We start from the raw sequence: 26,162 nt of genomic DNA on the forward strand, positions 1-26,162 counted from the left end.
TTCACTCCATCAAATCCTTCCAAATTCAGACTCCTTCACCATCACTGATTGCAGTAGCCCAAATAATGGCCACCCAAAGATAACAGGTCCTAATCCTTGGAACCTGTAAATTCTACCTTATTTGGAAGAAGGGTCTTTGCAGATGTTATTAAGTTAAGGATCCTAGATTGTTCTGGTGGGCCCTAAATGCCATCATAAATGTTTTTATAAGGGAGGGGCAGAGGGAGATTTGGCAGACAGACACAGAAGAGAAGGCAATGTGAAGCTGGAGGCAGATAGTGTGATTCCACTTATATGAAGCATCTAGAGTAGTCACATTCATAGAGACAGAAAGTCGAATGGTGATTTCCAGGGGCTGGGGGAAGAGGGAGTGTGGAGTTACTGTTTAATGGGTACAGTGTTTCAGTTTGAGAAAATGAAGTTTTTGAAGATAGATGGTGGTGATGGTTGTACAACAACATGAATGTACTGAATGCCACTAATTGTACTCTTAAAAATAGTTAAAATGGTAAATTTTATGTTATGTGTATTTAACCACATGCACACCAAAAGAGACAGAGGTAGAGATTAGAGTGATATGGCCACAAGCCACAGAATGCTGGCAGCCACCAGAAGCTGGAAGAGGCAAGGAAGGATCCTCCCCTAGACCCTCAGTAGTGTGGCCCTGCTGATAACTTGATTTCAGGCCAGTGAAACTGATTTTGGATTTCTGCCTTCCAGAACTGTGAGAGAATAGATTTCTGTTGTTTTAAGCCACTGAGTTTGTGGTAATTTGTTACATCAGCCACAGGAAGCTAATACACTGATCAGCAACCTGCTTCTCACACCTGAGCTTGCAACCAGGAAAAGGTAAAGGAGAGAAAATCATAGCAGCCCCCTCTGTCCCTCACCTTCACCCTCTCATTGTCAACAAGGCTTCTTCACATCCCATTTGCACCTCGTAGGTACATAAGACAGTCCTTGTCTACACCATTTTACAGACGTTCAAAGGGAGAGTCACGGATGCAAGTGAGCTGTCCATGGTCCACTGTTGGTGATGGCTGAGCTGAAATTCAAAGTAGTCATATGGGTCCCCTCCTCAGGCAACTTCCCGAACTCATGGCCTCCTCACCTAGGTAATTGATTTCACTGTGGGACAAGAGTTCAGAAGCTGGCCATTCCACTGTGGGGTCCCTTGCTAAACAGCGCAGTTTGGCCAGTGTGAGGTGGGCACTGGGGCCTGCTGGGGAGGACCTTCCTGGCTGGCAGGAGCAGGTGGGACTCTTGTGGGACCTGCATAGATGAGTAATGAGGACAGAGGCAGAGAAGAGGAGACGGGACAATTCCCACTTAGTAATGAATCATTACCCTCCAAATCTTGGGTCTCTCCCCAGCCATCTGTACATACTAGCAACCTCTGGGTCATTTGAATATTTATTTTTCTCCAACAGTCGGGTTTAGCTGTGAATCTGTGGGCACCTGGCTTTTCAAACTTAAGACCCCAATCTGACCAGAGGTTGTGAACCTATGTGGGTTCAGGTGGGGTCTGCTTCTTGCTCTCACGTCTGTGTTTCCTCATCAGCCTCATCTTCCCCACAGCCGGGTTGTTTGGCCAGCTTTCTTCGTTCTCTGAGGTCCTGGTAACAAGGTCCCTTTTAATGACTAGACCCTGGGTTTTGTTGGCACCAGTGAGGGCAGGAGAGAGGCCAATAGGATCCTCATCAATGAGCAGTGACCTGGCAGCTCTGGCCAGCTGTGGGGGCAGGTGGGGCATCATACCTTGTTCCTCTGGAAGCATCTGTTCAGGGGAAATAATTTAAAAGAAAATTAGGTTGGACAACATGATTTTTTTAAAAAGGTGTACAATGTGATGATTTAATACGTGCATACAGTGTGAAATGACTACCACAATCAAGTTAAGTAACCTCACATGGTTACCCTTTTTTTTTTTTTTTGTGGTGAGAACACTTAAGACCTACTCTCTTAGCAACTTTCAAGTATACAATACAGTATTGCTAACTATAATCACCACACTGTGCATTCGATTTCCAGGATTTATTCATCTTAGAATTTGTATTCTTTGACCAACATCTCCCCATTTCCTCCACCCTCAGCCCCTGGCAACCACCATTCTACTCTTTGGTTCTATGAGTTTCCTTTTTTAGATTGCACGTGTAGGTGAGATCATGTAGCATTTGTCTTTTTGTGTCTGACTTACTTCACTTAGCATAATGCCATTAAGGTTCATACATAGTGTTGAAAATGGCAAGATTTCCTTTTTTTATGGCTGAATAATATTTAATTGTGTAATATATATCACAACATCTATTTAAAAATTTTACTTATTTAATTTATTTAGTTTTGGCTGCGTTGGGTCTTCGTTGCTGCACGCGGGCTTTCTCTAGTTGCGACGAGTGGGGGCTACTCCTCATTGCAGTGCGTGGGCTTCAGTAGTCGTGGCACACGGGCTCAGTAGTTGTGGCACGTGGGCTCTAGAGCACAGGCTCAGTAGTTGCGGTGCATGGGCTTAGTTGCTCCGTGGCATGTGGGATCTTCCTGGACCAGGGATCAAACCCGTGTCTCCTGCATTGACAGGCAGATTCTTAACCACTGTGCCACCAGGGAAGCCCCACAACATCTTCTTTATTCAGTCATCCATCAGTGATGCTTAGGTTGTTTCCATGTCTTGGCTGTTGTAAATAATGCTGCTACAGGGACTTCCCTGGCGGTCCAATGGTTGAGACTCCACCCTCCCAATGCAGGGAGCCTGGGTTCCATGCCAGGTCAGGGAACTAGATCCCACGTGCTGCAACTAAGGTCTGCCTGCTGCAACTAGGACCTGGTGCAGCCAAATAAATAAATAAATATTAAAAAAGAATAATGCTGCTATGAAAATGGGAGTGCAGATATCTCTTTGACACAGTGTTTTTGTTTCCTTTGGATATATTCCCAGAAGTGGGTTTGCTGGCTTATATGGTAGTATTAGTTTTAATTTTTTGAGAAACTTCCATACTGTTTTCTTGGGTTTAAACTGTTCTTTTAGAGGAGACCAATGAGGAAGAGAAATTGCAAAAGGACCTCAGTCAGCCTGGGGATGGCCATGGTGGGGAGTTACTTGCTGATGACAAGCTTTTAATTTATTTTTTATCTTTAGTCCCAGGTGGTGACTTCCTATACATTGTAGATAAATCCTCCTCCTCCCCCACCATGCTTGCCCTCTCCTGGTACATCCCTCACTCCCCCCTTACCTGGCTCATTCCTTCTCTTTCAGGGCCCTACCCAAACCAGACTTTTCCCAGGCCTTCCCCCAACGGCCCCTCATTCCCAGGTCAAAATCCTTGCTAGATATTTGGAGCATTAGTGTTTCTCTTGCAAAGCACATATCACTATGTTAATTTTAGAAGTATTTGTCTCATCTTTTTTTTTTAACATATTTATTGGAGTATATTTGCTTTACAATGGTGTGTTAGTTTCTGCTTTATAACAAGGTGAATGAGCTATACATATACATATATCCCCATATCTCTTCCCTCTTGTGTCTCCCTCTCACCATCCCTATCCCACCCCTCTAGGTGGTCACAAAGCACCGAGCTGATCTCCCTTTGCTATGCGGCTGCTTCCCACTAGCTATCTATTTTACATTTGGTAGTGTATATACGTCCATGCCACTCTCTCACTTCATCCCAGCTTACGCTTCCCCCTCCCTGTGTCCTCAAGTCCATTCTCTATGTCTGCATCTTTATTCCTCTCCTGCCCCTAGGTTCTTCCTAACCTTTTTTTTTTTTTTTAAGATTCCATATATATGTGTTAGCATGCGGTATTTGTTTTTCTCTTTCTGACTTACTTCACTCTGTATGACAGACTCTGTGTCCATCCACCTCACTACAAATAACTCAATTTCGTTTTTTTTATGGCTGAGTAATATTCCATTGTATATATGTGCCACATCTTCTTTATCCATTCATCTGTCGATGGACACTTAGGTTGCTTCCATGTCCTGGCTATTGTAAATAGAGCTGCAATGAACATTGTGGTACACGATTTGTCTCATCTTTGATGATGGTCTGTTTCCCCTACTGGGCTGGAAGCCCTATGAGGAAGGTAAGAGCCCTGTGAGTCTTGTTCACAGCTGTATCCCTAGAGTCATTGCACATGACCTAGCACATAGAAGCTGCTCTTTTGTTGTAAGAGTGAATGAATGAATGAATGCCTTTTATGGTCTCTCCCTGGCTGCCACCCATCCCTTTCCTTCTCTGGCCACCTATGTTCTGCTGTCCTAGAAAGATCAAAGAACGGCTTGGTCCCTCCTTTGAGGTCCTTCAGCACTTCCAAGCCTTCCTCCCACTCACGTTTTGGATTTGCTCATTTCCACAGACTTCACTTTTAGAACCAGGCATGGGCTGGCAGCCTGCAGCTGGTGGTTAAAGGCTGGACTTTTCCTGCGGGTGGGCTCACTTCCAGACCAGATTGGAAGTTCCCTGAGGGCAGGGACTCTGCCTGGCACAGAGTCAGGTGAGAAAGCTTTGCTGAACGTGGGAACCAATGGACACAGATGGAAGGCAAGCTGCTCCAAGCTGTGGCTGACGGCTGAGCTCTAAGTCATGGGAGGCATCCACGGTGAAGAGCCCCTGCTTCCAAGATCCCCAAATGGGGAATTTCTTCTTCCTGTGGGCAGGTGTTATGATGGGCCCTTATACAGTTTACAGTCCTGGGGGATGAATGGGGGAAGTGGGGACAAACAAGCACTGAAGAGGCAGGAGGGCAGTGGCCCTCAGAGGCAACAAGGTGCAAAGGAATGGGCTGCTTGACTTTAAGCAGTGGATAGATGTCTGGTGGTGGGCAGGGAGGGCCTGAGGCAGAATAGCATCCTGGCGGGTTTGGGTGGTCCTTCCCCCTCCCTCACCTCATCACCCAGCAAGGGTCCCCTCTCCAAAGTGGCTGCTCTGGGGCCTCCAGCACCAGCCCCTGAGAGCATCCCAACCCTCCTCTGAACTAGGCCTGCCTTGGTCTGGGCTGCATGGTCACCTCTGTCACTGGCTCACTATGTGACCTTGGGTGAGTTGTGCCTCTTCTCACGGTCATCTCTGTTCTGAGCCTTGACTTCCAAATTAGACATGTGTTTCCAGATGGGCAGGCTGAGCCCCCAGAAAGGGCTAGGGTTTGATGAGTTCCTTGGAAGGGATTCTCTAGTATCTTTCCTCCCTCCCACCTGCCTTGGAAGGGCCCCAAATAACATTACTGGGTGAGGCACAGGGCAAGGAAATAGCTCCCAGTGGGATCCTTTTTCCCAGTGTCAGTTCCTTCTTCCTTACAGCTGGGGTAACAGTGCCCCTGGGCACTGCAGGCTGTAGAGGGAGAGGCAGAAAGGTGGGTGGGTGAGTGGTCATCCCACTCACCGATGAGTGGCCAAGATACTGCCATCATGCTGAATTTTTTTTCCAGCAACATCCAGCAACTTCTGGTTCTCCCCAGAATGTTCTCCATGGAGACCAAGAGCTTGGCTGATTCCTGGAACAGTCCCGCACTCATTTTACACATGGAGAAGCCAGGTCTGCAGAGAACACAAGACTGGTCCAACGGCAGGTGGCAGGTGATCTGAAGCTTCTAGGCCCCCAGCACCAGGAAGCCTGGCTCCTCAATGGAGCCGCTGGAGCCCTGGCCTGGGTGTGGCCCCACAGCAGGCCAGGCGAGGCTGCACGGTGCCCGGTGCCTGATGCCCGGTGCTGGAGCACAGTGGGCCTTTGTGCTAGGAGGGCACCACCCCCTGGCCGGCCCCACCCCGCTCGAGGGAGAGCGCTTATCTACCCGCCCACCTCCCCGCCAAAGCTCTGCCAGCTCCTCCTCGTTCTGCACTCAGAGCTGCTCCCCGACGGCGCAGCGCTGGGGCTCCTGCAAGACAGCACTGCTGCCAGACTTAACGGGTCCCCTCCCCGGGGCTGATCATTAACCCGGAGACCATATAAGGAGCGAGCGGCCTGGGCTGGAGGGACGCATCGCGGCCACCGTCATGGACAGTAGCACCTGGAGCCCCGCGACCACTGCCACCGCCGAGCCCCTCAAGGCCTACGAGCGCATCCGCAATGCGGCCGACATCTCTGTCATCGTCGTCTACTTTGTGGTGGTGATGGCTGTCGGGCTGTGGGTATGTAGGGGTCCTGAAACGCGGGCTGAGGGGGCAAGGGCCAAGGGGAGGGAGGAGGGGGCACACGGAGGAGCCATCGCCTTGGTGAACTGCAAGGAGGGGAGGGTGGGCTGAAGGGTGTGTGGAGCCGAGTGGAAATGACTTTGAAATGTTTGAGAGGAGTTCAGGGGGCACCGTGTGAGGTGAGGGGCCAAGCAAGGGTGAGCAGAAGTGACGGGGTGCTGGCCAGTGCCCGAGGAGGCTCCCCCACCCCGGCTCTGTGAGCAGAGAAGGAGAGTGAGAGATTGGAGAGGCTGGGGGCTGGGGGTGTGAGGGGCAGGCGAGGACCAGCTGGTAGCTGCAGGAAGGATCCCAGGGCTTGGGAAATGAGCCCCAGGGAGGTGACTACTGTCCTGCCTCTTAGTCAGCCAGTTTCAGAGGGGAAAGAAACAGGGTAGATCCGGAAGGACACCAGCCTTTACCAGCTGCAGGTGCTGTGGGGCAGCCCAAGGCAGAGGGGCTGCCCTGCGTCCCTCACCTGGGAGAGGTCTTGTGCCCTGGGATCTAGGGGCTGGAGTGAGTGAGAGCTGGAAAAGCTGGGCCCAGGAAGAGGAGGAGGAGGAGGAAGACTGGAGGGTGGCCTGGTGCTGGGGAGAGGGAAATGCGTGTGGCTCCCTTTTGGGACTATGGGGACACACCAAACCAGAGAAACTTGTTCTTAGCAGTCTTGAACTTGGAAATTTCACTTGTGACAGACGCTGGCACACCCAGCCACTGGAAGAGAGGTATTTTAAGTGTTAACATATTCCAGTCACTCTCAAAGGCTTTCATGGGGGACCGCAGGCCAGGAGGCTGGGGTGCTAACAGGTGGTTGAAGTCTTTTGATTTAGAGGAGAGGAGGGTGGGCTTTAACCCCTTCATGGCCAAGAGGTTTTTTTTAGAGATAAAAGGAAGTGTTGATTTTTAAAAAGAAAAAAGTAATTGTAGAAACCAGATGTGACTGAAAACCTAAAGTGTCACAAGGAATCTGTGTGACACGTTCCAGCCTTGCGATGTTGGTAACCCCGCTCAGTCTCAGTTTATTCAAATGTGCAATGGGTACAATCTTACCTGTTCTTGTGACACCCCACGTGGCTGTGAGGATCTGCAGAGATGTATCTGAAAGCTCCTTATGGACTCTCGGAGTCTTTTTTAGTACTATTATCGTTTGCCCTCCAGGATATGAGCCAGGCCCTGAATGATTTTTATCCTTTTAAGTAAAATGGACAAAAGTTGTCAGTTGGGTAGGACATCTTCAAAAAAAGCCATAAGGAGGGCAGGAATGCTAATCCCCACATTACAGAATGAAAACTGAAGCCCCAGGTGGTTGTGATTTGCCTAAGGTTGCACTACATGGAAATCTGGTCTCTTGACTCTCGTTTTTCCATGGCACCACGTGCTTTGCCACCTTGCCTGCCTTCCTCCCCCCACCCCAGCTTGTAAGTGCTGCAGGCAAGATGGGAATCCATCATCTGTTAGATGTACTGTATCACCTGTTTCCCAGACGATTGCTGATAATCTCCGTTCCCCTAACCAATCTCATTTTAGCCCTACCAGTCCTGATGATTACAGTGCTTACATTTTTCAGATATCTGTGAATTAGTATCACTTGTCTTGTTAAATGCTACTTAATGAGCCTGCTAGTGTTTGTCTACATTTAGTCTTCCCTCATTAGTCACTGCCTCTAAACCCTGATCATATAACGTGCTGGATTTCTTCCAGTTTACATTCCTCTTTTGCTGTTGGAGTGTCAAGGGTGGCTTGGTTCAGGGACAGGCGTCCTGACTCCTGCATGATCCCTGGGCTGCAGAAACAGAGTGATCCAGGCCCTCTGTCACCATCCCCATCTCTTCCAATATTGTTTTGTTCTGTTTTATCCTTTTCCAATGCTGCCTCATCCAATCATATTTGGGCTTGAGTTTATTATTTCTTTAGGGTGTAGTTCCATTTTTCTTTCACCACCTCTCAGTTTGTTTCTGGAGGGATTTTGTATCCTTTTAGGCTGAATCTCTGACTTTATTCCTTCTAGAAGACTTCATTAAGATATCCTAAAACCCCTTGTGCTAGGGGTTGTTAAACTACAGCCCATGGGCCAAATCTGACCCACAGCCTATTTTTGTATGGCTCACAAGTTAAGAATTTTTTTTTTTAAACACTTCTAAGGGGTTGGAAAAAACAAAACCAAACAAGAAGAATATGCAGTGGAGCTCATATGTATCCCACAAAGCCTAAACTATTTACTACCCGACACTTTTAAAAAATTAATTAATTAATTAATTAATTTTTTGGCTGTGCTGTGTCTTCGTTGCTGTGCGCAGGCTTTCTCTAGTTGTGGTGAGTGGGGGCTACTCTTCATTGTGGTGCGTGGGCTTCTCATCGCGGTGGCTTCTCTTGTTGTGGAGCACGGGCTCTAGGAGTGCGGGCTCAGTAGTTGTGGCTTGCAGGCCCTAGAGCGTAGATTCAGTAGTTGTGGTGCACGGGCTTAGTTGCTCTGTGGCATGTGGGATCTCCCCGGACCAGGGCTTGAATCCGTGTCCCCTGCATTGGCAGGTGGATTCTCAACCACTGCACCACCAGGGAAGTCCCCGACCCTTTTTCTTAACAGAAAAAAATTTACTGACCCCTGCCTTATGCAGTCATTTGTATTAATAGCATCATTGGATGCCTGAGTCTTAATGGCCCCTGGGGGAGCCCAACCTTTCCATTTTACAGGTGAAGATCAGAGAGGGTGACCAGAAGTCACTCAGATGAATCAGCCCCAGAGCTGGGACCAGAACCCAGGTCTCATGAGGCCAAAGGCAATGCTCTTTCTACTATCTCACCCTTCCCCCTCCCTAAGACACTGTCCTTTCTGGGAATACCCTCTCCATGGTCCTTATCACAACTTGCACTGCTGTGACAGTGTCCCGGTGGTGCTGAGTTTCTTCTTTCTTCATGTATTTTCATAAAGTGAGGGCCTAAGTTTATTGCATTCAACCCTCTTCATCCTATTCTCAAGTATCTTGTTTAAACCACTTGACAAAATCATCTTGACAAATTGTTAGCACTTCACTCGAATACTTCCAGCAGAAACTTACCCCAGTGGTGCTATTTCCATCTCTGGACAGTTCTGATGGTGAGGAAATTCTTCCTGGTACTGAGCTCAGATCTGACATTCTGGAGCTTCTCCCAGACATCACATTGTACACCTTAAATATATACAATTTTTATTTGTCAAATATATCCCAATAAAGCTGGAAAAATTTTGTAATTTAATAACACAAAGTAAAAAATTTGTAAGGGCTATGAATGAGGTATAGATGGAGTTTGCTAGATGTTCACAGGAGAGAGAGATTATTTTTGGGGGGAGTTGGCAGGGAGGCTGTAGGGGAGGAGGTGTGGGGGAGTGTCTGGTAAGGTTTCATGGGGAAGGTAGTGTTTGAGGGGCCTTGAAAGATGGGTATGCAGGAGATGAGGGTATGAACATTCCAGAGAGGAAAAGCCTCTGTACAGATACACCTCTCCTCACCTTTTCTCCATCCCCGATATCTTTGCTGAATTGTCCAGCTTCCTACTTAGTCTTTACACTAACATTCTTCCTCTAAGCTCTTCATTTCTGAGACCAACTTGGAAGTGTTATGTCTGGTCCCCGTACCCTCTTTTCCTGTCCCTCCAACCATGCCTGGAGGGTATCAACCTGCTTCGACTTCAGAATGACCTTCAGAATGGTCTAGCCCTGACCAACTGCCAGAACCTGATTCCTTGGAACTTATTTTTGTTTCAGCCCTAGCTACCTCCCCTGCTCCTTGGGGCTCTTGGTCCCCTTGCTATTCCCAGAAAAACCACTATAGAGGCCCTAAGACTATGACCTATGGAAGGCTCTCTGCCAGGGGCCCAGAAAGATCTGAGCTATGCTCTCCCTGGCACTGCCTAGCGCACAGGGGGCTCAACAAATCTGTGTTAATTGTCTGTCAAATATAGGTTCCTGCCTCCGTCTTCTGAGCTCCAAGGAAGTAAGGAATGTGGAAGTGTTTCAGAAAGTGAAGTGGGTTGAAGAAAGTGCAAGTATATAGGGGATGGGTTTGGTCCTCTTGGCTGGCAAGGTTACTCTGTTCTAGTTTTCTATTAAATTTTTGACACTTCCTCCCCAGGCCATGTTTTCCACTAATCGTGGGACTGTTGGAGGCTTCTTCCTGGCAGGACGAAGTATGGTGTGGTGGCCGGTAAGTTTTCTCTGAAATACTATTTGCTGAACTATGATACTCCCCATAGGAGGCCATTTTCTTGTTGGCTTTGGGTGATGGTGATTCTTTCTTCCTGCCTTAGATCCCTGATAATGGGTCACCTGCTCTCCAGGTCTCTGGGCACCCTTAATCTTTTGCGGTAAGGGAATAGCCTTTAAATAAATAACACTTGGAATTTTTTCAAGGGATAAACAGAAGAAAGACTTCACAAGGAGGACAGTGTGGAGAAGCAAAAAGAGCACACAGTCCGAGGTGATCTTGGGCAAGTCTGAGATTCCACTTCTCTTTCTATAAAATGGGAGTTGGTAATATTTGCCTTCCAGGAGTATGATGAGAAGCGGAGACTGCTTGTGGGGTGGAAACTCAATAAATAGTAGCTCTTTTGCTACCTTTTTGCTACTTTAAGACCCACAGAGGAGAGACTTTATCTCTTCTACTCAGGAGCCTAACACAGTGCCTGATACATAGGAGGCCCTCAATAAACATTTGTAGAGTGGCTGGAGAAGGAGCCCCCTACTGTCCCCAGTTACAGTTTTCCTCATCTCTTGATGGATTTTGTATTTTGTATAAATGTGAGGTGTTTTCCCTGACACTTGCACATAAGCAGAAGTATCCCAATCAAAGGACATGTGCATGGGTGGAAGAGAAACTGGAAGGGCCCTTCCATCCTAACAGCACAGGGCTCTGCTGGGTTATCAGTCAGCCCAATGATTATTTCAATCCAGAGTTCTCATCGAAACTACTGGTTGACCAGATTGGCCAAATTGTGAAATTCTTTGGGTGTAAGATACAAGCAGGACTGGCTGGTGAAAGGGGCAGGGGTAATGAAGTGTACATACAATGAGAAGAGAGAGACAGCTATGGAAGAAGAGAAGCAAAAAAGTGGAGGCTGTCACTGTCGTATACACAGAACAGAGGGAAGGTAGGAGGAAATCATGCCACTTCCTGCACTTGGCCTTTGATCAGCTATTTGGGGATGGATTTTAATAATTGGCATCTTCACAGTTGCTAATGTTATCCCTGAAGTCACTTCTGCTTTACCCTTGGCCAAGAATACTGGGCAGATGCTGACTCCTGTGGTGAGTCCCTCATGGTGGTCTCTCCTGACACATTTTATCTTCTCATGCTTTGGACTTTGGTGCTTTCCTAAAAGCTGGTGTTGGATAGGCAGCTCTGATCGCAAAGTTCAAGGCAAGGTTGGAGTAGTCCCTCTAGAACTGCACTGTCTGATATGGTAGCCGCTAATCACATTGGCTTTTTTTTTTTTTTTTTTTTTATTTACTTATTTTTATTTTTGGCTGTGTTGGGTCTTCGTTTCTGTGCGAGGGCTTTCTCCAGTTGTGGCAAGCGGGGGCCACTCTTCATCGCGGTGCACGGGCCTCTCACTATCACGGCCTCTCTTGTTGCGGAGCACAGGCTCCAGACGCGCAGGCTCAGCAGTTGTGGCGCACGGGCCCAGCCGCTCCGCGGCATGTGGGATCTTCCCAGACCAGGGCTCGAACCCGTGTCTCCTGCACTGGCAGGCAGATTCTCAACCACTGCCCCACCAGGGAAGCCCACATTGGCTTTTTAAATTGAAATTAAAATAAGATAAAAAATTTATTTCCTCAGTCACACTAGCCATATTTCAAGTGCTTAATAGCTACATGTAGATGGTAGCCACCATATTGGACACTGCAGATCTAGAACATTTCCATCATTTTAGAAAGTTCTATTGGACAGTGCTGCTCTACAGATTTCACAGCCAAGGCTGGCATGAAATCTCAGTGGACTTGAGATTTTCTGAATTAGAAAACTGAATAGGACCTTGAAGTTTACTTTAGTTGTTTGGAAACCAGTGTACCCCCACCCCATCTAATGCTTCAGTGCCCCCAAGAGTAAGCCTGCCATGTGTTCATCCAGCCTTGGTTTGCATCCTGACCTCTTTTCTCTTCCTTCCTCCCTCTTTAACAGGAAACTCATATCTCTTCATGTAAACTTTCTAGGGCTGATTTATTGGGGATAAGGCCTTAGCTTCCAATCTCTGGGTCTTGGAGAAGCCAACAAGAAGGCAGAGGCATGGGGCAGAACCACCCGTAGGAGATATACATTTTGGGCTAGGCCTGGGAACACATCACATCTTAACCAGTGATGATGTCTTTCTTCCTGATGGCACCTGGGTTTGGGTCTGGGCTGAGAGTTGGGTGATGAGAGGATTAGCCCCACCCAAAACAGGTAAGTTTCAACGGTTCATGTGGGGTTTCCGGTGGGTGTTGTTTTCCTTACTCATGTCTTGGATTATTCTAACCAACAGAGAAACATGGCATCATTCTGCTTTTGTGCAGAAGTTCCTGCTTCCTTGATGAGGCTGAAATTTGACTTTTCTTCCTCCAACAACAGTTTCCATCTAAGGTTTCACGAGATTACATTAATCGTTCGTAAACCTGCCCATGTATCTGAGTCACCTGGATGTGCTTTCTAAAAATACATATTCCTGGGCCTCACTCCAGACCTACTAGATTAAAAAACCTTGGAAGAGGGCCCCAAGAATCTGCATTTAAAAAAAGCTTCCCAGGTGCTTTTGATGGTCAGACAGGCTTGATAATCACTGGTTTGGGTAGACTCTTCCCTATCTGGTCAGATTTACTGAGAATATCAATATCTATTTGGGATCCTGGCAAGGGGGATTCTTTTTTTTTTTTAAATAGTAATCTTTTTATTTATTTATTTATTTATATATTTATTTATTTATTTTTTATTTATTTTTGGCTGTGTTGGGTCTTCGTTTCTGTGCGAGGGCTTTCTCTAGTTGCGGCAAGCGGAGGCCACTCTTCATCGCAGTGTGCGGGCCTCTTCACTATCGCGGCCTCTCTTGTTGCGGAGCACATGCTCCAGACGTGCAGGCTCAGTAGTTGAGGCTCATGGGCCTAGTTGCTCCGCGGCATGTGGGATCTTCCCAGACCAGGGCTTGAACCCGTGTCCCCTGCATTAGCAGGCAGATTTTCAACTACTGCACCACAAGGGAAGCCCCCGCAAGGGGGATTCTTGAATGGGGATACAATGACCTCTAAGTCCCTCCCAACTCTGAAAATGCTCTAATTCTAGAAAATTCTAGAGTAGAATGAGTATGGGCTTTGAAGTCAGCTCATCTGACCTGCCTCATTTACTAGTTGTATGACCTTGGGGAAGTCACTGAACTTCCCTGAGCTTCAGTTTCTCCCTCTATAAAACAGGAGAATAATATGTACTTTGGAGGGTTCTTGTCAGGATTAAATGAGATTATGCATGTGCAGCACTCAGCACTGTGCTTGGCAGGTGCTCAGTAAATGGGAACATTAACAAATGGAAGGAAGGTTAAGAGTGTCAGGGCAACGCCCCAGCTGGCACTTGTCTGGTGCCCAGTAAATGGAAGCTAGCATTTATGTGAAGATATTGCTACCACATCACTTAAATTTAACTTTCACATTGACTGTGTGAGTATATGAACACGATTTATATGTAATTTATTTATACTACTGTAAGTCATCAATTCCAGCTACACATTGACCACATTTTTACAGTTCTGAGATTGACTGTGTCTGACAGTCAGTGGCATGCCATACTTTAAGTGGCAGTGTTTTTTCTTTCTTCGTGCTCCGTGGTATGTCTTAACAATAGTTGGTGTTTTTGATTCAGTTAAGTATGGTTATATTCTAAGGTAGTAGTTTTTATCTTTTATTTATTTATTTTACATCTTTATTGGAGTATAATTGCTTTACAATGTTGTGTTCATTTCTGCTGTATAACAAAGTGAATCAGCTATATGTATACATATATCCCCATATCCCCTCCCTCTTGCGCCTCCCTCCCACCCTCCCTATCCCACCCCTCTGGGTGGTCACAAAGCACAGAGCTGATCTCCCTGTGCTATGCAGCTGCTTCCCACTAGCTATCTATTTTACATTTGGTAGTGTATATATGTCAGTGCTACTTTCTCACTTCGTCCCAGCTTACCCTTCCCCCTCCCTGGTAGCAGTCTTTAAAAATATGTTCACTACAACTCTTAGGCGCTGTAGAAATGCCTCAGGGGTGCCCTCACTCTCCTTCCCAGCAACCCGTCTTTTATTTATTTTATATGAGGGGAATCTGCTAAGATTTTGTTTGAGGGCAAGGTTCTGCTGACTTACAAAATTTAAAAACTGCTCATTTAGAAGAAAAATAAGCATGATGATTTCCATCCTAAAATTTAAAATGATTTTAAAACTATTGTAGTACACACTTGAAAGAACAACAAAGCATGTAAGAAAATGCAAATCAAACTACTTTCTCTCCAGAATTGAAAAATAGTTTAAACTGCATCAAAACTATATTTCAGAAAGAATATATTTCTTTCTTTTTTTTTAAAATGGATATGGCTGCCTTCTGCAGTCCCCAAATTGGGACGTGTGGTTTGACCAGTTCAATTGCACTTCTGGGTGCAAAGGAGAAGCACGTGCGTGGGAAATATGGGGCACCCCCCCAAGGTTTTAGGGACATTTGAGGGACCCACACCCTGGTGGGGAGGAGAGGTTTGGGGACCTCTCTTGGGTGGATGTGTGCCTCTCCCAGCCGTCCTCGTCCTCGCTCAAGCCATTGTGCTGATGTCGGCCAGGCTGGAGGGGATCCTTCTGGGTGAGCATTGAGAGAAAAATACCTGAATAGGTAGTGCAGATAATTGGGGCCTGCCAAGACATTCTGTATTTTCTTTCTTTCTTTCTTTTTTTTTTTTTTGGCCGCGGGGCATGCGGGATCGTAGTTCCCTGACCAGGAATAGAACCTGTGCCCCCTGCACTGGAAGTGCAGAGTCTTAACCACTGGACTGCCAGGGAATTCACAAAACTATGCTTCTAAATTTCCCTTTGGATTAAAATACAAAGTCAGTTTAAGCCTGTCATTGGTCTATAAATTTATAACCAGAATATCTGCCCTCAAATGTGCTGGCCCAAGGAGGACATCACAGGGGCCACAGGCTCTTGGAGCTGACATTTCTCTCAGCCTCCAAGGGGACACTTTTCCTCCTTCATCTGCCTTTAGCCCTGTTGCTTTGTGCTGTAGAATGCGTGAGCAACCAGAGAAGCTTCGGAAAGATAGTCCCAGGGGATTTTTAGGAGGAAAGGACTTGTATTGACCTTGGATTGATACACCTGAGGCCCGGAGGGCTTGGATAGTCACCCATGAGAAAAGCAGGTGGAAATCGGAGCTCATAAAATCTGAAAGAAGATTGGATAAAGGAGACGCCAGTTGGGGGGCATTCCTGGGGGCTTCAGTGACTTTGAATGCGGCAGTTGTGACCTGTAACAGGTGGAGATCCAGGCACTCTGGAAAAAGACCCCGTTCCTAAAAAGTTAATGAGGCCAAGAGGGAGAAATAGTTTGTGCTTGGCCTAGGGATAGAAGTGAGGGACCATTGGGAGGAGGAGCAAGGACTCCAGGGCTGGGTAAAGGAAGGTCAGCTCACAAAGAGGGCCAGGCAGGGAGGGCCCCAGAAACCTGAGTCACATTGAGGCAAGCCAAGCCAACTGAGAAACACGAAACCTCGTGAGTAAAATGAAACCTTATGTAATTGTGGGCTGGCACCATGGTTTGGTGCCTTTGATGAACAACTGCCTGGATGCTATGCTGTAATGATTCTTTGAGGATGTGGGAGACGTGAAAGCAGGAAAGTGAGCTTTGAAGGGGAAATTCTCCATGCCTTGGCTAGTGGCAGCAGAAATTACTCAGAGAGATAGAGCTCCAGGTACACAGCCCCATGGAGAACTTTTGTTTTGGAAGAGAGTTTGGTCACACCAGTCAGGACCACTGGCAGAGCCAGGTCCATGGGAGCAGCGAGCACAACAGGTCTGAGCCAACCCTTCAACAACGCCCAAGGCATTTTCAAACACTTAAGAAGTAAGTATTCTAAAGGGAATGGGGACCTCACAAGGAGCCAGAGGACTTGCTTTGTCCTAGATTTGTGACGTCAGGCAAATCATCAGCCTCTCTGAGTCTCAGAGAGTCTCCTCAGTGTGCGAAACAGTAAGATTGAGATCTCAAAGCCTCTTCCAGGACTAAAATGCTGAGATTTCACACCACAGAGGAAGGAACAAGCATGGAGGAAATGGGTGTGTACATGCGAACCAGTCCATCGCCAGTGGAAATGTGATGGCTGTGTGTCTCTCAATAGCCACAGTTTCTTTCCTTCCTTTACTATTAAAGAATCATCAGAGACGAGTATATCACAGTGGTTTAGGTCACGGGTTGACAAACTTTCTTTGCAGAAGCCCACAGAGTAAATATCTCTGTCACAACTACTAAACTCTGCTGCTGTAGCATGAAAGCAGCCATGGACAATACATCGATGGATGGGCATGGCTGTGTTCCAGTAAAGCTCTATTTATAAAAACAGGAGGATGGCCAGATTTGGCCCATAGGCTCTAGTTTGTTGACCTCTTGTTCAGGTCTGGGCCAGGCTGCTTGGGTTCAAATGCAGCCTCTGCCCCTTACTAGCTGTGTGACCCTGTTTGAGTTACTTAACATCTGTGTGCCTTACATTTGTTTTCTTATAACAGAGATAACAGTACTTACTTGAGGTTGTTGTGGGGATGCACACTCAGTCTCAGAACAGAACCTGGCACACAAACTCTCAGGTTTAGCTATTGTTCTTTTTTCAATCATCTATCTGATTGAATCCTCAGTGATCCAGCAAGAATGATGATTAACCCCATGGGTTGCCCAAGTTCACACAAGATAACAGCAGAGCTAGGGTTCTCCCTGTTCTTCTGGTTACTCACATCTCTTTTTCCTTATCCTTTGAGATGGAAATTTATGAGATCTATAGGTACAGTCTACAGGTTTCTCTGAAAACCAAGACATTCTTTCATTTAGGTTTGACCAGAGACCCTGATGGAAATTTTCTCTGAGGAAAGAGGACAGCTTCTCATACTTCTTAGACTCTTTTGAGTAAAATGTATCTGATTAAGTCTCTGAAACCTAATGATCAGATCAAAGTTCAGCCACTTAGGATGCTACTGGAGTGGCCACCGGGAGGCCTGGAAGAGGCTGGCAGGCCTAAGACCTAGGTGAGAACTCATGAATGAGAGAGGAAGAGCAGGAACAAGGTGAATGGACACAGGAGAGGCAGAGAGCTCGCCAAGGGAGCAAGGGTCGGGAAGATGTGAGATGGGAGACAGACAAGTACTTGACCTTCATAAGCCTGGGTGGAAGTGACTGCCAAGTCCAGGTGGCCCTGTCTTCCTGCTCTGATTGCATGTAGCTGTGTGTGCTTTCATTTGTCCCAGGGTTGAGCCTGTGTTTTTCTTAATCTTTTTTTTTTTTTTAATCTCTTCCACCACCTAGTCCAGGGCCTTGCATCTAGTATGTGCTGAATTAAAGGAATGAGAGGGAGAAGAGGGATATGTCCCCAGACCCTCATACTGGATCCCTTTGTTGATGTCACCTGAGCCCTCAGCCTGCATTCTCCTCTCTGATGCAGTGACCACACTGTGTAGGCGGTGGAAAGAATTCAGGAGGTTAGGAGGGTGCTGAGTCCAAGTGAAAGGCTGCTTCCAGCAGTGCTCCACGTTTCTGTTCCTATGTACACAGAACGTTTTTTTCTTTAGGTTTTTTTTTTTTTTCTTGGCTCATGGTAGTAAAACTGGAAAACCAAGCCTGGCCCTAATCAGAGTGCCTGATTTCAGCCCAGATTGGACTCCTTGGTAAAGTCTGGTGTGGCCATGCTTCCTCACTATCTCAAACATTTGGTTTCTCTCAGTTTAAGTCAAGATTTTGCAAAACTTATCAGTTCCCATATATCTGTGTCTCCTTTGTGGTGAGAGTTTTTTGCTTAGCATGCCAGTGACTGCCTTACTCTTGAAGGACCAGTTCTTTCTCTTCCTCCTCCTCTTTCTTCTCTTCCTTCTCCTCCTCTTCCTCCCCTCTGCTTTCCTCCTCCTTTTGCTCTCTCCCCCTCATCCTTCCCTCTCTCTCTCTCTTTGGTGGACCCATTTCCCTCCAATTCTTCAAGGCTTGGTCTCCTCTGAGGAGTTTCTCTGATTCATGCACAGGCACTCACCATCCCATGTATCCTTTGTGTTCCGAGGCCTCAGTTGACTGGTGTGTAGCCAAGTTCCTGTCATCTAGTTTGTACCTAAACTCCTGGCTTCTCCTTTCCCTCTGGCTGTCTTCCCAGCATTCTCTAACACATTAGCACTTCTGCCAACAGAGAAAGGGAAAAGTAAGTTATAATCAATATCTCTAGTTGGTTGAGGTCAGAAGAGTGCTGAAACTATCAGCCATGATGAAGTCTTTGGATTGTTCATGTTAGAAATGTGTCTGGGCTTTCCCTGTCTACCAGTGGCATGGCACATTTTGAGTTGGCTGCAGCTATATGTTTGTTTTGGATAAACTGTATGCAAGGGAGGTGATTTGGAGTTGGGGTTAAGAGCATAGGCTCTGGAGCCAGGCTGCCTTGGTCTTAACCCCAGTTCCATCCATTCCTATCTCTGTGGCCTTGGCTGAGTTACTTACCCTCTCCTGACTCAGTTTCCTCAACTTCAAAATAGAGGTCATAGCACCTACCTCACAGGGTTGTTTTGAGGATTAAAGTAGTTAATACATGTAAATCTCTTAGAATAGTATACAGTTAGTACTACCCAAGTTGGACATTCTTATCATCATCATCATCATTGTCCTTATTATTGTATCTCATCTCCAGATCTTCCTTCTTTTTATTTATCTATTTATTTAGCTGCGCCAGGTCTTAGTTGCGGCACGTGGGATCTTCACTGCTGCAGGCGGGATCTTGATTGAGGCATGCGGGATCTTTAGTTGCAGCACGCGAACTCTTAGTTGTGGCATGTGGGATCTAGTTCCCTGATCAGGAATCTAACCCAGGCCTCCTGCACTGGGGGCGCAGAGCCTTAGCCACTGGACCACCAGGGAAGTCCCCAGATGCTGCTTCTTAAAGTGTGAATTCAATCATTTATCCATATATGCATTGCTATTATTTCATTCTACATTTACATATTGATTATCTTCTCTGTGCCACATTCTGTGTTAGGTGCTGGCATATATTTGTGTGTGTGTGTGTGTGTGTGTATGTGTGTGTGACACACATTCTTACAAAATGTATCTGAAATTTCAAATAGTGGTGAGGATTAAGAAGGAAATGTGTTTGAGTTTTTATGTACATAAGAGGATCAGGGAAGGCCTTTCTGAGGACTGGGCATTTAGGTTGAGCTCTGAAAGATGAGAAGGAGGCAGCCATGTGAAGACTGGGGGAAGAGCGATCCAAGCAGAAGGAACAGAATTGTCAAAGGCCTGAGGTGAGGAGGAGCCTTGGATACTTGGGAACTGAAAGAGGGCCAGCATAGGGGAGAGACCATGCATATTGATCAGGCCCTTCAGGTGAGCGACCCTGAGTTGTTGATCATCCCAAGGATGAGCCCGTCTGAGCTGGTGAGAGGGTTGGTCGTCAGCCTCCTTGACCTATAAATGCCAACAGAAGACCTCACCCCCCTTTTGTGCCAACAGCCTGTGGGAAGATGCCAGCTTTGGCAGTGGTTTCCTGACTTCACGCCCCTTTGGCTGTTGGGGCAAAGAGAGAGTTCATGAAGATAATAAGTGAAAGGCCACCATTGTCCGTTTTGAGCTGACATAGGGTAAACAGAGATTATGATGACTCTGGAGAACACCTGTGTCTAAATATTTACGAGTCTCTGAAATTAAATAGCCTGAATACGTGAGCCCCACCTTCTCTTCTGTCCCAATCCAGGAAATGTCATTCCCTAAGAGATGGCAAGGGTCAAAGATTAAACCTTTTCAAACTTCCCCTGTGAAAAGATTCCTTACTAAGGGAACCAAGATGTTAATTAATTAATTAATCAATTTATTTATTTTTAGTTTGGAAAATAGAGTCACTTTTTATTAATACATGTTATTTTTTGTTATCATATAATAAGTCTATTATTGTTATTTTAAATGATTTCATAAGTACATATTCTTTCAATTTCTCATTTTATAGCTCCAATATAAATATAGATAGATATAATCCTTATAAACTCTTTGGAGTCTTTAAAATTTTTTTATTTTATTTTATTTGTTTTGTATTTTATTCTATTTTATATTTTTATACAGCATGTTCTTATTAGTTATCTATTTTATACATACTGGTGTATCTATGTCAATCCCAATCTCCCAATTCATCCCACCACCACCACCTGCCCCAAGATATTAATTTAGATTAAAGACCAGTTCACCAGAGGATGAGGGAAGTATCGGAAATACAAGTGTGATGCAGATACACACATGCTGTTCCTGAATTTACAATGAGTCGATGAGGTGGGTTGGGGGGGTCTGACCGCATTGTGCCCCTTCAGGGAAGTTCAGAAGGGAATGTCTGGGGAGGAAGGGGGACAGACAGCGTGGTGCTCTGGCCTCTTCTTCTGTCCCTTGGGCATCGGTCACATTGGGCTGTGGGACCTTGGGCAAATCACGTCACTGCTCTGGTCCTCAGACTTCTTACCTGTAAAATGAAGATGAGAACAATATGCACTTCACAGACTGTTGTGAGCATGATCAGATAAGGTGAATGAAGTGCCTGGCCCAACACTTGGCCTCCAAGGAGGCACTGTAAGTTAGTCATCCTCTCTCCCTTTCTTATTCTCCTAGGATGGAGCTCTCAAAGTGTGGTATCCACAGCAGCAGCAGCAAAAAAAAAAAAAAAACAACTTGGGTTCTTGTTAGAAATGCAAAATTTCCAACCCCAACCTCGACCAGTGTATCAGAAACTTGAGGGGATGGGGCTCAGCCATCTGTGGTTTAGCAAATCTTCCAGGTGATTCTGACTAGGGTTGCCAGATTTAGCAAATAAACATACTGGCTGGCCAGCTAACTCTGAATTTCAGACAGTGAATGCTTTTTTAGTATAAGTATGTATCACGCAATATTGGCACATACTTTTACTAAAAAATGCATTCTTTTATCTGAAATTCAGATTTAAGTGGACATCCTGTATTTTGAGTGTAGATTGTGGTGCATGCCAAAGTTTGAGAACCACTGTCTGAGGATATCTCGAGGGAGGCATCCAGCACAGCCCAGAGGAGTGGAGAGGAGGCCCTGAGATATCCTGGTAGCATTCCTTAAAGGAAAGACAGAAGCTGAGAACAGGAAGCCATCTCCAGAGCTCTGGACATTCTGGGTGTTATATGATCCATTAACAAAGAAAGTGGTTCCCTGAAATTAGCTGAGTGCATTTTCCATTTAAGCTACAAAGATCTTGCTCCCTCCAAGAGAAAATGACCACTCTGTCTAAGGAAATTCAGGGAACTCCATCAAAACACGGGCTATGTAAAAGCATCATTAATATTTCTTCTGAATAGTATGGCTTTGTGGGGTAAAACTTTCCTAAAGATTTCTCACGTGTCACTTCATTTAAGCCAGAGAACACCCTTGTGAAATAGGCTAAGAAGTATTCTTATCCTCAGTTTATAGTGGAGAAAACTGAGGCTCAGGGTAGTAACGTGACTTGCTCAAGGTCACATAATTTGTCCTGGCAGAGCCAAGAATTATTTTTCTTTGGCTGCACCACATGGCTTGTGGGATCTTAGTTCCCCTACCAGGGATTGAACCTGGGCCCTCAACAGTGAGAGTGCAGAGTCCTAACCACTGGACCAAGATTAGAACCGAGTGGGAATCCTCTCAGTGTGCTTAATAGGAGGGGAAGAAGCGGGGGTGGGGGGCAGGCACACCATTTAACTGTGCTTTCAAGGCATATACAGGGCACTGTTTTTTCAATCCAGTGGCTACCTCTGATGGTAAAGCTAGGGACACACACAGAGCCATTGTCTGTTGCTTTAGGCAATTCTTGACTCTTCAGCTAGTGGTCCTGAGTGTTCACATACTATCTTACTTTGCTAAGGGTGTGGAAGTAAAGAAAAAATGAATGTGTAAACTTGAGTCACTTTCTTCCTCTGGGCTTTAATTTTGTTTTCATTTGAAAGAATAGGGTTGACTTTAATTATTTCCAAGGTAATCCCTGCTCTAACATCAGATGACTGAGTGTTGGCAAGTAATAAGCTTTCCCATATATTTCCTATTTTCTATTTTATGTCATATAAAACATAATTTTCAATTAGCATTCAATGATATTTTCATGTCTTTTTCTACAACCCCAGAAACAAATACATAACTTCCCTGCATGCTTTGTTCTGAGACTTCAGGCTCTACAAGTTAATCTGAGACCACCCTGGAATTGTTGCCCTTTATTGTTAAAGGTTTTAAAGAATTGTGTTCTGATTATAAAATTACACAAACTCATTGTGGGAAATTTAGAAAAATATAAAAACACACTTACTGTTTTCTTTTCCAGAGATAATCACTGCTTAATTTGGATATCTCTGTCTCTATATCTGCCTATCTATCTTTAAAAATTTGGGGATCATATGGTATATAACTTTGTATGTTTTTTTTATTTGACATTTTTGTGACAATCATCTCCTCATAACAAATTCTTCAAAGCTATAATTTTAAAGGCAGTGTAATATTTCATCCTAAGTATGTACCTTAATTTATCCAGTGGTTTTCCCATTGTTGGTCATTGATGTTGTTTCCAACTTTCCTGTATTGTAAATAAGGTGGCATTGAATATACTAAGGAAATCCTGAAGTATAAGTCTTTCTCTGCATCTCTGATAATTTCTTAAGATAGAATACTAAAAGTAGGATCGTATGGTGGAAGGAGATGATCTTTGGATTTGTGCCAACAAACTGCTTTCCAGAATTACATTTCTATCAGAACTATATGGGAGAGACTATTTACTTGCCAATACCAAATATTATCATTAAAAATTTTTTGCCTATTTGATGGACTAACCCTCAAGGTCGGATCCCCCTTGAGGTCTTGGTCTCACTAACACTGAGCTTACAGGTCACCCTTTTGACATCTCAGAGCAGTTTAGAGTCTCTAATCAGCCCCACGGTCTTTAACGGGCCCCGTGTGGGCCTGGCAGGACAGGTTTATTGCCTCTTCCTCAGGAGAGAGCCATCCTTGGCATGTCCCCATTAAGAGTCCCGACTCCATGCAGCCAGTGGGAATAAATGCAACTCAAAGGCATTTGGTCACCATGGTTCCTGTCGTTTCCTCAAGAGGAGACTCCAAGGATTTGCTGTCACTCACCCACCCACTCACTCACTCACTCAGCAGACTTTTACTGAGTGCTTGCCATGTGCAAGAAAGGTCCTATGCTAAGTGGAAGCAGAAATGCTCTTCAAGAGCTAGAGGATATTTGGGGGACAACACTTGTATGGAAGCAGTTACCAAAATAGGGCCTGACAGGCACCAGGAGAGTGCAACAGACGACAGGTGGGGTAAGAGGTCAGAGGAGGAAGAGATTGGCTCTGGAAGGTGTCAGCAGAGAGATGGGACTGGGCTTCCCTTTGGTCACTGGGACAGTGTTTTTGCAGGTAGAGCTTGATGGAGAGGGAGTTCCAAGCAGAAGGAAATGGTGTAAACAAAAGCAGGAGGCAGGAAAGCCCAGGGCATATCCAGGAGGCTGGGTCTGTGTGATTTAGCTAGAGCGTACAGGACTTGGAAGAGTGTGGAGGGGCTTCTGGGATTGGAGAAGGAGGATGAGGCTAGATTGCAGAGACCCTTGAGAGCCTGTAATTCCTCTTCCCATTTTCATGCCATGGCAGGGCAGAGGAGCCCTCCAGTCAGCAATATTTATTGACTCTGGTGGTTGAGGTCACGCTCTGGGAACTCTTATAACCCCCTCTCTTGAGGAGACAAATTGTGGAAGGATTTCCCACAAAGCCTTTGAGTGGCTTCTGTAGACTTCCGTATGAAATGTCTCAGTAACTTTGCTATGGCATGAGGATACTCTGGAAGTCTTTATTCAACTGAGCCTGCCGGGTCTGGGTTCACCAGTGAGACTCGTCAAAGCTTGTTTCAGTCCATGTGCTATATGTTGGCATGTAGAAAAGTGACAGTGTCTCCCACTGGGTGGCCCAAATGCCATGGTAAACTCCGGAAGTTCAGTAGGGGATTTTGGAGAGAGAGCCTCTTTCACCCCAAACTTTTTGTCCACCTCATCTTAGCATCCCAAGTTTGTAGTTAGTCCCTGGCTTCTGCTCCCAAAGAGAGGTCAAAACAAGTTTAAGGAGGAACAGTGAGCTTCAGTGCAGTCTAGGGCATGTTTCTCAAACTTCACTGTGTGTAAGAACTACCCTTACTTCTCTGATTCAGTAGGTGTGTGTGGGGGGCACTAAGCACTCATAGCTCTCCTAAGCTCCTGGGTGAAGCCAATGCTTCTGGCCCGCAGAGCACTCTGTGAGTAGCATGGTTTAGGGAGCCCACTTCTAGGGCTGAGTTAAGCACTGAAGGAGCGATCACTAGATGGACTGATGTCTGCCTTTGGTTTGAGAGGTAGATGCAGTCCCTGCTAGCTTCCAACTCCAGACATTAATAGTTGGTATGGAGAAATGAATTTGGCCAGATGTCTTCCTTGTGGTTTAAGTGGTTTTCCCTTTAGAGAAGGCTCATGGGAAAACATCAGATTTGTGCCAAACCCTGGAGGGATTGAAGTGAAAAAAATTTAAGTGATAGAGCCACTGTATTGTTAAGGCAAACCACATTATCAGGAATCTAAATTGCAATGAGAGGAAATCTATTCTTGTTAAATGGTCCAGATAATTTAGAGGCAGATTCTCTGACAGTGATGGGAATTAGAGGGACTGGCTTCATCCTCAGCACTGCCAAGGACCCATGGCTGAGAGGCAGGTTTAAAAGTATTTGAAGCCACATGATGTTGAAAACAGATGCTAAGTCAAGAAGGGCAGCCTGCTTAGCTCTGGACAACCCATGTCTGGACTGGTCTAGAGGCCCAGGGTCTGAGACCTATTTGGGACACAGGTGGGGCTGAGGGCAACAGAGAGAGCAACAAGGGTGGCCAGTGAGAAGCAGACATATGAGAAGAGGAAGCTTAACCTGGAGAAGATTTGAGGGTGGGTACAACCCCTGTCCTCAGATATTGGAAAGACTAGCTTGTGGAAGAGAGATTTGACTTGTTCTGTTGCACTGTAGAGGGCACAAGTAGGACTAAATGGGGAGATTTAAGCTCAAGGTAAAGAAGGACTTTGCAACCATTAGAGTTGTTCCACTATGGATTCAGCTGCCTTGTGAGATGGGGCGTTCTCTGTCACTAGAGGCACACATCCAGAAGCTGACCTTCACTTGGTATGGGGGGAGGGGGGGGAGGGGGTGTTTCTGAGGGGATTCAAGCTGTGACATCTATGGGCCCATCCAGTTCTGGAAGATTCTGTGATCCTCTAATTTCTCCCTAGGTTTTTCCCTCCTGCCAACCTTCTAGGATAGGAAATTTAGGCAGTAAAGTATGATTGTGAATTCCCTAAAGTCAAAGGAAAACATAGTCTTTTTCTCTTTGTAATGTGACATTACATTATTTCCCCAGTTACCATGCTGTGAAACCTGTTGGGTTTGGTCAGACCCAGCACATTTTGCACTGTGACAGCAAACCATCTAAATACTTGGAATGGCTTCTTGAGACCCATCAGAGAATGAGGAAGGCCTGGAAAGAAGTTAGTCAGAAGCAAGGTCAAGCTGGGAAAATTTCAGAGGAAGTCTGAAATCCTGAACTGAGAAGGAATGCGGGAGGAAATTACAGAGAAGGACAAGATGCTTCATAGGTCACTCCCTAGATGGGGCATGATTCCCAAGTGGGCATGAACATGGGTGAGGTGTGGACAGAGAGGGCTTTTGGGAAGTCAGAGTGATGAAAGCATTGTTAACAAGCTCCAGTGAGAGGAAGGG

At 45.9% G+C, this 26,162-nt stretch overlaps 1 protein-coding gene across 1 annotated transcript in view; it reads left to right on the forward strand.

Annotated features, from left to right (window-relative positions):
• The first annotated feature begins 5,869 nt into the window (after nucleotides 1–5,869).
• The window catches only part of SLC5A1 (solute carrier family 5 member 1), a 57,635-nt gene continuing 37,342 nt past the window's right edge, over nucleotides 5,870–26,162 (forward strand). The window contains exons 1-2 of the mRNA XM_007170623.3: nucleotides 5,870–6,121; nucleotides 10,270–10,341. Of these exons, the coding sequence (XP_007170685.1) occupies nucleotides 5,987–6,121; nucleotides 10,270–10,341 (207 nt within the window). The 5' untranslated portion in view covers nucleotides 5,870–5,986. The remainder of the gene's footprint in view (nucleotides 6,122–10,269; nucleotides 10,342–26,162) is intronic.

Source organism: Balaenoptera acutorostrata, chromosome 13 (genome assembly GCF_949987535.1).
Source record: "Balaenoptera acutorostrata chromosome 13, mBalAcu1.1, whole genome shotgun sequence".
Lineage (NCBI taxonomy): Eukaryota > Metazoa > Chordata > Mammalia > Artiodactyla > Balaenopteridae > Balaenoptera > Balaenoptera acutorostrata.